The sequence below is a fragment of the Rattus rattus genome, chromosome 10 (assembly GCF_011064425.1).
Source record: "Rattus rattus isolate New Zealand chromosome 10, Rrattus_CSIRO_v1, whole genome shotgun sequence".
Taxonomy (NCBI): Eukaryota; Metazoa; Chordata; class Mammalia; order Rodentia; family Muridae; genus Rattus; species Rattus rattus.
The window spans coordinates 43,996,006-44,012,324 of record NC_046163.1 but is presented as its reverse complement, the minus strand read 5'-3'; the positions used below and the strand labels follow the sequence as shown (position 1 = coordinate 44,012,324).

Below are 16,319 nucleotides of genomic sequence, written 5' to 3'. Positions count from 1 at the left end.
TCAGTATACACAGGTTCTGCAAATCTCTCTTTGCCCCTCCTCATTAACTTCCAGGAAGATACTCAGGTTCAAGTCCTTAACAGCGTGGTTTCAATAAACAGAACTAAGCTGAACTAATTTAAATAAAATGGAGAGGAAACTTTGTAAGGAAAGCGAATGCAGTTAGTCTACTCTGTGGACCACCGTGACGTGAATAACCACGTCAGCATGGACGTCACTGAGCAATAATTTGCTTGGTGAGTAAGAGAAGATACTACATAAGCTTGGAGTTAGACCCCAGGAAAATTCCTTGAATAAGAATCTATGCAGAAGACAGACAGGTCTACAATTCTACATCTCTCTTACTTTCTTTTACTTCTTTTTGTAATTCCTTCATTAGAGTGCGTTCTTCTGGAGGCATTAAGGAACGGTTGATACTCAATATTTGTTTCCACCTTTACTAGAATTTTTTTTTACTGCACAAATAAACAAGTTACCCACTTTGTTACAATCCCTGAATGCATCTGGAATACTTCTGGTACGGCATTTACTGGGGTCTTCAATGTCAATCATTATCTGATTGCATTTAATTTTCCTAACGAGCCCATAATGCAAATATTATTATCTCTATAGATAAAGAAATGGAATTAAGAAAGGTGGGTGATTTGCCCAAGACTCTGATGCTGGGAAGTGACAGAGTCAGGGTGACAGCCATAGCCCACAGGGTTTCTGCTTGTTCAGTGATGCTGGACTCAGCGTCCACCTTCCCCTTTCTGCCTCACTGGCCTGCTTTGACTATTATTTCCCCAGCACACAGATGTCCTGCCAAGTGGGAATCTCGTGTCTCTTCTGCTGCTCACTGTGTTCTAATTGGCAGCATCTTGTGAGGTTTCTGGGAAAGGGATTCTCTCGTCATTGACCATGGGAAAACATGGGTTTGGAGATTTGTCTAATCTTACAAAGCTCTGTTCTGCCAGATTCTGGCATAGGACCTATGTCTTCAGCCATAGTGCCAGGCTGTTTCCCCAGGAGAAAATGCCTCAGGAATCTCCTTATCAACCATATGGCAAAGATTTCAGAAGATTCTGGAACTTCGAGAAATGTAACAATCACCTAGATCAGCAGTTCTCAACTTACCGTAGATCATGACATTATGGGGATTCTAACAACCTTTCACAGGGGCCACCTAAGGCCATTGGAAAACAGATATTTACATTACAATCATAACACTAGCAAAATTACAGTTATGGGATAGCAATAAAAATAATGTTGTGGCTGGGGGTCACCACAACACGAGGAACTATAATAAAGGGTCACAGCATTGGGAAGATGGAGAACCACTGATCAATTCCTAGATAAATGACTTCATTTTAGACCGCTGGCTAGAAAATGCAGGTTTCATGTCCAAGGCAGTAGAGAAGGTTAGTAGAAAGAATGGAGCAATGCGACCTAAGACTCCTTGTCAGTCTGGGACTTGTTCCTTACTTGGAGTTTCAACTCTTGCTGATTGACAGATAATAAGAAACACAAATGATCCATATCCAGACCAAACTGATGATGTCTTTCCTGGCATGATCCTTGGCTTGGACACAAAGGGATTTTTTTTTTGTAGAACCCCCCCCCCCTTTTTTTTCTCATGTGACAAAAAAAGAGCATTTTCTTTTTTTTTCTTTTTTTTTTGTAGAAGCCCCTTTTATTCCATCTGGCACAGGCTCCTCTTACTGGACGGCCTTCTGTTCTTTCCTTGACGTGTGCTTTTCACAGTCCCCTGACAGCTCCTTCAGCCACAGGCCTCTCCACCCCACATCCCATCCTCCTACCAACTCTTGTTGCTACCACGGATGTGGCTATGGAGTGAACCAATCTGCACTGTTTGTCTCCCTTCCTGCTGGGCTCCACATGAACCCAACCAAGGCCATTTCCTGGTTGTCATCCTGCACCAGCACTGCAATTGCTAAAATATTAATGGCACCCTCTGTGAAAAATGACACCAGGAAGCTTCTCATTATAAATTAAAACTGCAGAGAAGCAGAAGCAAGGAAATAACAAAACTCAGCAGAAAGACCTCATCAAAGAGTTCTTAAGAATTAAGACAAAGAAGTCCATCTTCGGTTCTGTCTTGCCCATCCCAAAGCTGGGAGCTCACTGAGGGAAATTCAGCCACTGTTGATGGAAATGTGCTATTTCACCACCTACTAGGGGTATATACAAAGTGTCCCCACTGGGGATTTGCCCATCTGGCACCTTTTCTGGGCCTATCCAGGGAGAAGATGAGGGAAGGGTAGCAGAGTTGAGGAAAGAACAAGTGATATAGGTAAAGGAAGTATGAGTTCCCTATGGCTACAATTTCAGGAGACATATCGGGTCACGTGATATATTGGGTAAAGCAGCTAGATTTAAAGCCAAAGAAACACAGTTTCATCCTTTGTCTGATCCTTAGGTGACCACTTGCCACTTGGTGACCACTTTCTACTTTGTGTTCTAATAGTCTGATTCCTCCAGTCACCACACATGGCTCCCTCACCATTGTCTTCAAACCTCCCAATCACAGTGTGACGGTGTATTTTCAGAGTGAGTTAATGGATGATCAAAAGGGGAGCACAGGGGACACAAGTTGGCCTTTGATATCTATAGCACAGTGAATATTGATACTTTTATTTATTTATTTTTTTTTTAAAGAAGAAGGTACAAATGACTAGGGACATATTACAGGGGGAGGAAAGATGGTGTTATCTCTGCAGAATACACTTCCATGCTCCATGGGAAAGGGAGGAGGAACCTTCAGGACCAATCCAGAGACGTGTAAGCAACATCTCTGTGGCTTCTGGGGATATGGCTGAATACCGGATGTGTCTCAAACTGTGGATAACCCAAGATCCCTTCTCCCCTAGCCACTCCTGTCTACCCAGGTTCCCAATCTGAGTCCTATCCACTTTTCTTTCTTTCTCTGTTTCTGTCTTGAGACTGATTCCCACAAGTTTTCCTGGCCCTCATATTCGTTCTCATTGTTGGGTCTGCTGACATACGTCTTTGAATCAAGGAAGTTCTTTCAGCCTAAAATCTTTCAGCTCGGTCCTCAAATCTCCCTCCCACTCCCCCTTTCACCTCCAAGTCCCCTCTCTTCTGAAGCACATAGATCTTCACTGGAACTTCTAAGTGTATGTGGCTCTTGTGGAAGGAGAGAGTAGGTACATGTTCCCTCAAGACAGAGTGCTCCCACCACCCCAGGTGAGATCTCTGGGTGTTGTCATTCAAACAGGCTTAGCTATAGAGAACCTTTATCCCCGCCTCTCTCAAGCGCCTCCCCCCGCCCCTCCAAGTTCATTAAGCTGAATCTGAAGCTGAGTTATAGTGCGAGCCCAGCAAGGCTGGGACAGGTGCTCTGGGCAGCAGGCTGTAAGCTGTACATGTGCTATGCAAGGAAGCTGTCATCAGCAACTGGAGATGCTTGTTTCAGAATGTGTTGAAAGGGAGAAACAAGGCTTAATTGTGGGTTTATTTATACGTGTGATCGGGGTGACAAAGGCCTAGGCAGCTGACACTATAGCTCCCAATCCCAGGGAAGAGAGCAAAAAAAAAAAAAAAAGTGCAGATGTTCTAATTAATATTAGCAGATGTGATATGACACCCTCAGGACCTTTGCCCTTCACCCGGACTTCTGTACGCAGCGAATCTAAACGTTTTCGAATTCACAGTCATAGTCAGTCATCCGGCACATTATGAACTTCCACTGGCGATCCCTGTAGGAGGAGAACCAGAAGAGGAATGTTAGAGAGTGTAGAAAATGGCTCCTGGGGAAAAGCACTGCTGGGCTTTGGCAGGATTTGGAGCTGTGGGGATTCTCACCTTGAACTCAGAAGACTTTGATAAAGTCTCCAGAGAACTGATGAATCTGTAAGGTTAGATTGCCCATTGCTGGTTATAGGGCACATGGAGGAATAGGCTTAGTGCGATAAGACTTGCTTTAAAGGATTACCAGTGAAAGGTGATGGTGTCAGATTTTGAGGGTGCGGGACTCAAAAATTGGTCTTTCTCTTGCACTATGCTGTGTCCCTTGCCAAGTGTCCTTAATGCCACCAGGGGATACAACTGTCATGCTCTTGGCTTTAACCCAATAAAGTGTGGTACTACTTTATCCATATTCAACTGAGCAATTTCTTCCACAGCCACGGTCCTTCCTCCTCCTTCTCTTTGAACCTGACAGGCTTATTCCTGAGTCTTAAACACCGATGGCTGACAGCGCTGGCATCCAGTTTCTGAATGGGAAGTATGTGGGGATGACCATGCTATTCTGAGTGGGGGGAAGGGGATGGTGAACAAATAGGTCAAGGCCAGCTTTCTCATTCTGAGTCTGTTTTTCCAGCTTGTCCTATGCAGTGCATTCGCTGGCACGTCTTTAAGGAATGAGATGTGTACTGATATTCATTCCTGTAAAGTCATCCACAGAGGATATGGCTTACTTGAGATGATTAGCACACTGGTGCTGTGCGTTTTCCAAGTGAATTTAATGATCACAGCTAAGACGCGTGCATCTATGCACGAAGAAGGTAAGAACGAGCCTGTGCCCAGGCATCTGTAATGGAGGTTTAAGAGGCAGTGAATGGAAGCTGAGAGAAATTTAGACTTGATCCTAAAAGAATCAAGGGGACCAGCCAGGTTCTGTTTCCCATGACAGACAGTAGCTTTCAACTAGTGGCTAAGTGACTCCATGATATATTTGACAATGGCTGCAAAGAGTTTTGCCTGTCACCCCGAAGGGAGATAGATACCAGTGGCACTTGGTGGATGGGGCTAACACCTAGAATCACTGGACAGGCTCTTGCAACAGAGAATTATCTGGCCCCAGGGTGAGAAACCATTCCAGGAGGGGACATACACAAGTGAGTTTCGTATGGAAGGGAAGGGAAGCCCTTGCTCTGATGGTATTTGTCCAGTGGGATTGGGGGTGAGCACCCCATCTTTGACAGAAATAAAGAGACTAAAACTGTGGATTTCCAAACCACTAATTGCATCAAAACTACATGGACCTGCTAATTTTATGTATGCTACTTTTATTTTTATCTGGAGGGAGGCAGAAGTCATTTTAAAATAATTCAGAGACACTATACCTCTGTCTTCAGTGGTTCTGTACAGTTTATGTAGCTAATCATTGCCAAGTCAGACAGAATTGACCATTTTAACTGCCAAAAAATATTTATTTAGCACAAATTTTAGGTGATAGTCATTCATTCTTTACAGTTTCCATTTTTTGTTATATTTTTAACTAGAAAATTCAGAACCAATGTCCCCTTTAACCTGGGAATCTTTAGGAACACTTGATCCGGGCACTGTGTTCTGAACTTTGGCAGACACTTTGGTACTCAATGAATTGGATTTCTATACTCTTTGAGTTCTTGGGTCTCTCTCTTCTTAAATATTTTTGCTGTGTGGTATACCACCCAGTTGTTTCCCCTCATTAGGATGTATTTATCCAACTGTAGCTTTTAGAAAACAGGTAACTAAGTAAGTTAAAACCCCATCTCAAACAGAAACAGGCTACATATGAAACTGAGGTGTTCTCCTGTGGAGAAACTAGAATCTTGGGACCTAGAACCTAGTACATACAATGTGCCCATCCAGAGCTTTTTTTGTGCCTTTAAGCTTTGTGTTTCTTAATAAATGAGTTAACTGCAGCTAAATGAGATGCAACTTCATTTGGAAGCCTGTGCACGAAAGGAAACGGCACTCAAGTTGCTCAAAGTCTGTTAGCAACTGAGGTTTTACTTTCTGTTTTATTTGGTTTGCAAAACATGTGCGGGTATTCTTCCTGGAATTAATTTTTGTGTGACATTAGTATCACTGGATTAAAGTTAGTCAACTCATTTCTTAACTTCTGAACTTCTCCATAGTTTCCCATGAATTAATAGAATAACCACAAGATCCCCAATGATGATCATGTCTACAGGAATTTTTGAGTCTTGTTTTCTTATGGTTTTAACCTACTCTAGAGAGGCCTACAAAGGAATGTTGGGAGGAGCAGGGGTGAGGTGCAAGTGAGTGCTGTTTTTCTTAAGTTATTTAGATGTCTTTTCCCTTAAGGATTCTGACTTCATCACGTAATGATTCCCCCCGTTTCATTTTTAGATGTGATTAGTTAGACACTGTGGTCTGCATGTTAACGTCTGTTATGAAATCTGCAAACTAATGTCCAATGTAATCATAGCACTAAGTAGTACTAAGAGGTAAGGGTTGGGAGCTGATTATATCAAAAATATGCTGTCCTCGGGAATGGTTTTAGTGCCTTTGGAACTAGGTTCAGTTCAGCTGTGTGGGGACACAGTGAGATGGTCTGTCTTCGAAGCAAAGATCAGTCCTCACCACACATCTCCTGCTACCTTGATCTTGAAGTTCCCAGTCTCTGGGACAGTAGATTTCTGAGTTTTATAAGTTGTCTAGTCTGTGTTATGCCAGACTGAATGTATGGAGAGGATGGATTTTGTGTGTTCTTTCTTGTGAATACCTCCTCTTCCTTTCTTCCTTCCTACAATTCTAAGTGGGGAACACACACTAACAGAAGGGCTCCAATTTGAGAGTGAATACCCTTCCAGCCATCTCAACCTTTCCTTGTCATGTCAATCGGTGTCTGAGTTTGACTGCAAAAATTGTTTCGAACATCAAGGATTGCCCATGCCAAGTTCAAGGCTGCTGTTGTACTCGAGTAGGTTGGTGTCTGTCCTTCTTGTCGAGGTCACACTGCCTTGTGAGGCAAGTTTCCAAGAATTCTCACTTCTCACTGGCTCCTGCCATCTAACCAAACCCACAGCTAATCCTTGACTGAGTGGAAAGATAGATTATTGGGGTATCAGGTCCACAGTCAGGACCCCAGCAAGCAGTGAATCCACAAAGCCGCTAGCCCTGAGGTCACCGGACAGGGGTTGGCCCTCTCACCTTTCCACTGCAGAGAAAGTGGTTGTTGCTCCTCTCATATAGAAATCATAGTCATAGGAAATCATGTCCATGTCTTCGCCGTAGTGGCCTGGGTACTCTGTTGTCATCCTGTGGAGAGAGAACAAAGGGTCGGAGCCGATGGGAGGTCAACGTGAAGGGGAGGAGGAGATCTTGGGAAATTGCATCCGAAGTTCGGTGGTTTCTGCCAAGCCACAATGATAGAGATCGTCTTCCATTTCTCTACTTCCTTTCCCTCGCCATTGAACTACACACTGAGCATGTGCGGCAGCAGCAGCTGCAACTGTAGCTGTCACACGTGCAGAAGCCTCTCCTGTCTTTGAATTATTTGAGTTATTTGTATTTGAATTGTTATATGCTGAATTGTTTCCATCCTATTCAAAAGTCAGCCAGGGTGCTGTGTCAAATCAGATCATGACTCATTATTAGATCATAAAATCGATTGAACTGACTATGACTAGGTTTATACTGATTGTCAATTTGAAAGGGTCTAGAATCATCTTGGAGAGATGTTTTTTCTAGATTGTGCTAACTGAGACTAAATGTAGACAGAACTATGGTGTGGTATTTTGAATAGGTTTGGCCTTCATAGACTAATGGTTTTGAATGCTTGACCCATGGGGAATGGCACTATTAGGAGGTGTAGCCCTCCTGGAGAAAGTGTGTCACTGTGGAGGTGGGCTGTCAGGTCTCCTATGCTCAGGCACTGCCCAGTGTGGAATCTAGTCTCCTCCTGGCTGCCTGCAGAAGACAGTCTCCCTCTGCTGTTTGCAGGTTAAGATGTAGAACTCTTGGCTCCTCCAGTACCATGTCTGCTTGCACTCTGCCATGTTTGCCGCCATGATGATAATAGACTGAACCTCTGAAACTGTAAGCCACGCCCAATTTGCCTTTAGAAGTGTTGCCTTGATCCAGGTATCTCTTCACAGCAATGGAACCTTAACTAAGACACACGGTCTGGGGTCTTGCGCTAAATTTCATCGTGAAAGCTAGCCAAACATCAGTGATTGCCACTCATTGCTTTGTGACTGGAGACAATCTAGAGCTGTATCCGTTTCCAGATGTCACGACTTCTCTGTCATGATGGACTGCACCCTTAAACTGTGAGCAAAAAAATAAATCTTCCCTTCCTTAAGTTGCTCTTGTCATAGCACTGAGAAAATATAAACATAACAGGTTAAAAGAGAATGAAACAGAGCAAAAAAATCAGTTCAAATGGTACACTGCTTACAATAGAGTTTGTGCATGAAAACTTTATTTAAATGTATGTATGCATTGATTATGTGCACATATTTAGTGATAGTTTAACACATATATCTTATCATAACTGGCAAGAGTAAATGTGTTTAAAATATCTAGGTAAAATGTGCGCTCCACAAAGGTACAGTTCTATATGTCCACAATGATATCTCCTGTAGCCAAAACAGATCCTGCTACATGGCAAATAAATATTTCTGAATAAACAAATGGCTTTGTGATTTAATTGGTTCCCCAACCTATTAAAAATGAAAGCTGTCTTATACATTTCATTGCAACTAGTGAAAGTATGTGTGATAAAATGATATAAGGCAGGTGTGGAATCATTCAACAGGATTCCCCTCCTCCACCAGCATTGCCCCTTCTACTTCCTTTTGTCATTCTTCCTTCTTTATTCTCAAAGACTGAGTCAATTTGGGGACAAATTTATAATCCCCTGGATCTCATAAAGATTTGCCACTGGGATTCTTCAAGACCAAAATAGGTCCATTCAAGATTAAAAAAAAGAAAAAAGGCACTAATGTCTTTCCCTAGACAGGCCTCATCTAGCCTAAGCCAGCCTTGAATTCACTATGTAGCTAGGATAACTTTCAACTCCAGATTCTTCCGCCTTCTCCTCCCAAGGGCCAAGATTACGTGATGTGCCAGCACTTCTGGACCACATCTGTATCCTCAAGGCTGTTCAGGAAGCAGCTACTTTGTGAGTGCCAGGAATCCCATTTGATTGGAGTGTACCAGGCCAGAGTGCGGACCAGTGGTCTTTCTCAAGGTTGTGAGATTTAAAAAATAAATCCTGATTTATGATTTATAAGGGCTGATGGGAGGTTCTGGAAGGAATGGTTAGATGCAGCAGGACCTAGGTTAGCACAGGATAGGTAGACTTAGGAATCTAAATTGTCTTTTTGGGCTTTTTTTAGTCATTCCTTTGCCTGAACAACTCCCGCCCTTTTTGATTTGTTTCTTTTGAAGAAATCACCAAGCCATCTTAGATTCTAAGCCTGACCTTACATAGTTCCATGCATTTTTAATTGATATATTCATGAAGGAAAATTTTAAATCTCTTTTGGGTTTCTAAGGAGACTGGGAAACAGTACTTCCTTTGTCTAACAACAACAGCAACAACAACAACAACAGCAACAGCAACAACTCCAGCTAAGTGCTTCAGAAAGGGACCTAATCGGGCCTCAGCTGGATCCCCCTGGCTTGTGATCTGAAGATTCAGTGACAGTTGCTGTGTGACAATTTATCCAGAGGGGGAGGAGGACTGTTGAGAACAAACATAATGTAAGTAGGATTTTGAGTGTGTTTTCTCCATTTCATAAAGCATTCTAGAACTTTGAAAAGCTGCATTTAGACACAATGTATCAACTTCATTACCAGAAATTTTAATTCTGCTCCAGCAATGTCTGTACTCAGCACTGTTGTGTTAGGCTACACCCAATTGCCCAAACTAGTTGAGTGTTGTTTCTATCAATCCTCTGCCCTGCCTGCAGATCAATTGCATAATTAAAAACATTTGGAATAAAGTGGTAAAGAAAAATTGGCACCTAAAATAAACATCAATAAGGTTTAGGTTCCAGAGGGGCAAACAGTTCTCTAATGGTTTCTCTAGTGAGGATTCTTATTCATTTAGTGAACAGATGGGGGCCTTCTGCTCTGTGGACAGGTTTCTAGAAAGTTTCTCTCTGTGGCAGCAGAGTCATCTGTCCCGTGAATTTATAGACTTTCCCAGAGAAGGTGAGGTGTGTACCATTGGTATTGGTCCAAATTAGTTTTAGTTTTGAATTTTGGTTGTATTTTGTTTATTTTTCATCATAAAAATAGGAGGTCAGGCTTAGACTTTCTTCCCAAACCTTGGATTAAGGGAAATGGTGAAGGAGACTGGAAACTAAAAGTACAGAAGCAGAAATGGTCTCAGTCATTGACAAAATGTGAGCCTTCCCAACACCACCGGCAGCAAGGATTTCTGTTTCAATTTAGTCTAGGATCCCATATTTTTAGTCCAATAGATACATGTCTATTTATTTCTTTATGATATCACACACACATGCACACAGACACACCCACAAACACACACACACACACGCACATGCACACACACACATACACACACATACACACACATATACACACACATACACATACACACACACACACAAAAACATACACACATACACACACACACACACATACACACACACACACACATACACCACACACATACACACACATACACACACACACACACACACACACACGCAACACCATGCATACACACACATACACACATACAGACACACACACACATACAGACACACACACATACAGACACATACACACATGCATACAGACACATACACACACATACACACACATACAGACACATACACACACATACACACACACATGCACACAGACACACACACACACACACACACACACACAATGCTTTAATAAATAAAAGCCCTAATAATAGTTCGTCAAGAAAATAAAAGGCTTTAAACTTAGAGAGTTAAAACTGAGACAAAGTTTACATACTTTTCAGAAAGTCAAGAGAGGCGAAAGGAAACTGGATGCTAATGCTTTATTGCACATGGTGTTGTCTTTCTTGAAGATAAAAGAGGTAAAATTCAGTATTGTTTCAGTTTTCTTGTGGATGACTATGCAGTTTCAGACAGCATACAGCAAAGTCCTTCATACAGAGTATTGCCACACATTTCTAGCCCAGTTAAAATATTCAAGTAAGCCCGTGGCTTGACAGGAAGAAGGGAAAGACAGTATATTAAAGAAATTTTAAAGTATTTCTGAGAAATATAGGGGACACATTTACATTCTTTTCATAAAAAAACCACTGTGTTTATGTGTAGTCACGTGTGTGTCTGTGTGTCCACATGCAATTATGTATACTTATTTTCCATCCCACTTTCAGAAAGTATCTGTTGGGGCACAGTTTCTCGCCTCTTGTTCCAAAGCTTAGAGAACTGGAAAACTTAAGATTTGTATAACTTCTTGTATCAGATAGGGATGACCAAGATGGAAATAACTTAAATAATATCTTAGTTATGAGCAGCCAAAGATGAGCTTGAACTGAAGGAAGGTTGATACAGGACTTTATCCTCTGTGATAGTTGAGTTATGGATATGGTCAGCAGCCACAGCTGGACTCAGTGAACAGTTACTGGGTGAGTCACGGGCTGTCAGGGATGGAGATCCCTGAAGCATCATCGGTGCACAGCACCATACACGGCTTTTCTGAGTTACCGTTACAGAGCATAGAAGAGGCACTAAGCACGTGTAGACTTGATGTGCCAAGATTGGCTTACAAATTATATTTCAGTCAAAAAGGATAACTTTCTGACAGGTAAGTCAGTGGAGACTTTCTTAAATATCCCTGTCACTTCTTCAGGATCAAGCTTCGTGTATAATGCCTTCCCTGTCATACTGTAAGACATGAGGACACTTCCGGGTAGATGACGTTGTTAGTGCCCTAGCATGCCTAATCTGTACGACGTCACAACTTGTTTGAGCTAGTTTTGCAAAGACAGAATGAGAAGACACCGTTGAGGCTTGGCCTTTTGCTATGTGTTGTGATGCTCGATGCTGGCCTCCAAGGCCTGGTTGCCCCAGGGATGAGAGAATCTGCATGCACACAAAGTAATGCTATGTGACCTTGCTTCTTAATTGAAAACTACGGGTTGGATAAAGATGTCTACGGTCTAACGCTGAGCAGAAGAGAGGAAGGTGGAGTCTCACTTCCCTGGCTGGGTGTCTGAGGAGGACCACGAGGAGAGAGAGAAGAAGGCGAAGAGAGGAGAAGACACCATGGAGTAGGTGAGACATGAACGTCTGGCCATGAGAGCCGGCCAATAGGAGTTAAGAGCAGCCCAGAGGGAACACGGTAAGTAGTAACTTGGGGTTATTGATAAGGAAGTAGACATAATAACATAAAGGGTAGACATCTGTCCAGCTCTGCTGCTCAAAGGCTTATTATAAATATAAAGGTTGTATGTCTTTTATCTAAGAACTGAAGATCAAAGGTGGGGTAGAAACCCTCAATTAAGATTAAATATTCACTACGGTAAAACCCAAATGGACTTATATATCAAAAAATAAATATAAAAAGACACAAGCAAAGAAGCAGGTGTCTTGGTCCCTCCCCAGAGAGCTGGGCATGGGCCAAATAGGACCACATGCCATGTCCTCTACAGTCGCACAAGTGCCCTTCTCCGTGTAGACAGACTGAATTCTGGGAACTTGAGCTGTGGCAGGGGAGATAAAATGTTAGTGTCTATCCTCTGTGGCATTTGGGGGTTTATATTTCAAACGGTTCAGATATGTATCACCACACAGCGGAAGCATAGTTCCCAGGATGTCCGTGACTTAAATTAGAAGAGGAAAGTCCCTGAACTTTTTTCAAATTGCAGTTTTGGAAGTGAGCCCCGAGCTCTTGCTTCAAGCCCAGGGCCGGTCGGCAGTGGTCACATTTATTTTGATTACTGTTGACAGTCATCAGCCTGGCTACCCTAAGCTGTACATCAGCAAGGACGGTTTCACCTCTAACGTCTCCCTTCCTCTAAATAAAGCACATGCTTCCCCTTTCCTTCTGCCATTAGATGTCTGCCGTGTTGCTGCCTAACGTTTGATCTGCACTGTTCTTATTTTCTTCCTGTGATAAAGGTCGTACACTATACACATGAGATCTGGAGGTGCCTGGACCTCTCTGAGTCGAGCTCACTCTTTTGAAGAGCGTTACAACTTTTATATCTCAGGTTCTCCATGAGCACAGAACAATATCAATAAATAAGGCCATGTAATGGTCACGGTTTGGAACTTACCCTAAATCTTTCTTTTTTTCACATCTAGTAACTGATGGTTAAATGAATGAAAAACTGAAGAGTGGCTGCTAGAATCCTGGGGATAGATAGTGGCTGATAGAATCACTGGTCTGTGATTGACAGGCTTGCTCCGTTCTGAGTAGCTCACCGCTTGGGTGAGTTGATCCTCAAGACAATCAGACACATCTCTGAAGCTTTTGAAGTCTGAACACGAGAGAGGCGTCTCCTCTATGTGGGCAGCCAATAGACGTCAACTTTATGAACAGGGGTCAGAAACTGTGACAGCCGCTCCAGCTGAGGAAAAGGACATTTGATTCCGCTCAGGCTCAGAGGAGCTGTGGTCCTCCGGAATGAGTGCATGCAGGGCAGGGTGATGGTCGCTTGTGAAGGATGGGAACAACACATGCACCGTGTGCACGCTTCTAAACGGTAACGCCCAGATTAGTTTTCTCAAGATATACTGTCTTCCATCCCTGCAAAAATAGCTCCTAGCTTGCTCAGAGCAGTGTGGACAGGTCCCTCTTTTCATCGAGTCTCTGGGAAATGTGCTACAGGATACCAGCCAGCCAGGGCAGGGTGACAGACTCCCTGATGGAAGGCCTATGAGCTCATTCCCGACTCGAATAGAGCATTACAGGAAGGGTCTTGCCAACAAACTTCGTCTGGTGTTAAAATCTGGACAACAGGGCCCAATCTCACAAAGATTTTCTTTGACTGGATTATTCACAGTGGAAAAGAAGAGACAAATGTTCTCTTCAACTGACTTTTGTTGTGAACTAGAAATGTCCAGGAATTAAGCAAAGCTACTCTCTGCCTTCTGAACTGGACATGGGGTGGGTGTGTGCATCTGGGGGGACAGTGGTAGAGAATGCTGAGTTTGATTGTCACAGGAAGCCAGTGACATTGAAAGGCAGTGTAAAGGTCATTTAAACAGGTGACCATGTCCAAACAGTTCATTCTACAAACCCACTGAACAGTCATAGATCCAGAGAAGAGTCATTTAGACAAAACAACAAACAAACACGTTACTAAGTTCAAACCCCTCTCTTCCAGGATGCAGACGCATGGTTTCCATCCAGCTGGCCGACTGACTGGGATGTGGCCTGGAGGAACAGGAGCTGTTTGAGGACAGGGGATGAGGGAAAAGATCTCTGAAAGCTTATTTGCCGCCCCTTTGGTGACACGTGTTGGTTGTTAACAGACCATTAGGCTATGAATTTGGACTCTTCCTGCTAAATAAATATGTGTTACATTTACATACCCATCTAGTCCGGTGGGAACCGATTAGTAACGGCATGTCTGCATCAGACAGGAATTCACTTTCTCGCCAGGTTTCAGTGATGCTGTGATATCCTGAGAGACATCCCGCTGAAATCAGAACAGCACCTTGGTTCCCACCAAACAAATAAATCCCACATGCATCTGGGAGTTGGTGGTGGTTTTTTCCTATCCAAGAATGATGAGATTTCTGAGTCTCTAAATGCTTGAAAATACAGACGTGCCAGACATTCACTTGACAAGCTTCGCATGTATCCTGCAGAGAGATTTTCAATGTAGAAGAGGGAGCAGGCTGCGTGCGGTGGCGCATGCCTGTAATCTCAGCACAAAGGCGGGAAATGTTTGCCGAAAGTTTGAAGAAATCCTGATCTACGAAGGCAGTTCCAGACTAGCCAAGGATACACTGAGCTTGTGTCAGACAAACACATAGGACTGGGGAGGTGTCTCAGGGATTAAAAGCACCTACTGCTCTTGCAGAGGACCAAAGTCCAATTCTCAGCACCCACATAGGGTAGCTTTCAACCTCCTATAACTCTACATCTCAGTCATCTAATGGTCTCCTCAGGATTCCGTGATGCCTGGACACACAGACATATACACACACACAGAAAAGACACACATTCACAGATACACACAGAGACACACAGACACACAGACAGACACACACACAGACATACAGACACACCAGACACACACAGAGACACACACACACACACAGACACACACACAGACACACAGACACACAGACACACAGACACACACACAAAGACATACACATACACAAAGACAAACACACACAAAGACACACACACAAAGACAAACACACAAGAAAAACAACAACCAGACACACAGACACACACAGACACACACACACAACAGAGAGACACACACAGACACACAGACACACAGACACACAGACACATACACAGACACACACAGACACACAGACACACAGACACAGACACAGACACACACAGACATACACATAGACACACACAGATACACACACAGACACACAGACACACAGAGACACACAGACACAGACACACAGACACACAGACACACAGAGACACACACACACAGACACACAGACACACAGACACACAGACACACACACACACACACACACACACACACACACACACACACGGAAAGGTCCATCTTTTCCTGTGTCTAGTTCTACCATTTAATTCAAGTCAGCTAAAGTGATGTCAGAGAAAGTACCAAGTGCAGGGATTACCAACACGTCAGTGTGGGGAATGTAGGGCATGGCTGTGGATTGCTTCACCGTGCAGGGCTGTTAAAGGGATCAAGCACAACGATAAGCACAAAGAAAGCTGGTTTTTATGATCATTTATTAATAAGTCACTCTATCGATGTCAATTTCACTGCAATTACTGCTCATAAGGGCTTGCAATGTATAGTTATTGACACCTTTTATATTAAGGGCCAGACAGTATTTCGAGATACTGAAGCATTGACAACTTATGACCTTGGGGCTTCCTTCAATTTAGCAGGGTATAATATAACACCATGACTCAGGCAATTTAAAGAGCCCACTAAAATGTCCAGACGCTCTTGGAACAGTGAGTCATATGCTGTGTGCTATGGGGTTTGGTGCACATTCTTCTTGCCACTTCTCCAGTGTTTCCTTGGAAAAAGTGTCATTTCCACAGGCCACTGCACGAGCTCTTGGTTCTGACACTGTGCTGTCTGAGTTACAGCCAATCACGCTGAAGCACTCATTTTGTGGAGTCTGCTTCAAGGTTGAGTTGTGATGCTGTTCTCACTACCCTGTGACTCTGACCAATGAGGATATCTGGACCTGGGTGGGGTGAGGGAGAATAGGGCTTGGGGGTGAGGAATGCAAATGGAAGATCACTGAAGACCAAGGCTTGGGGGTAAATTTTATGCAACCTGAATGTTTCTGTCAATTCAAGAAGAGTTGCCTGTCTCATTTAGACCATTGTTAAATTAACAAGATCCTCTGTTCCTATCCATACCTTCCCATAGTCTTTCATTCTTA

At 43.2% G+C, this 16,319-nt stretch overlaps 1 protein-coding gene across 1 annotated transcript in view; it reads right to left on the bottom strand.

Moving 5' to 3' along the window:
* Positions 1-2,604: 2,604 nt before the first annotated feature.
* Dpt (dermatopontin) overlaps positions 2,605-16,319 on the bottom strand; it is a 29,145-nt gene continuing 15,430 nt past the window's right edge. The window contains exons 3-4 of the mRNA XM_032915628.1: positions 6,907-7,014; positions 2,605-3,719 (exon numbers count right to left, since the gene is read on the bottom strand). Of these exons, the coding sequence (XP_032771519.1) occupies positions 3,653-3,719; positions 6,907-7,014 (175 nt within the window). The 3' untranslated portion in view covers positions 2,605-3,652. The remainder of the gene's footprint in view (positions 3,720-6,906; positions 7,015-16,319) is intronic.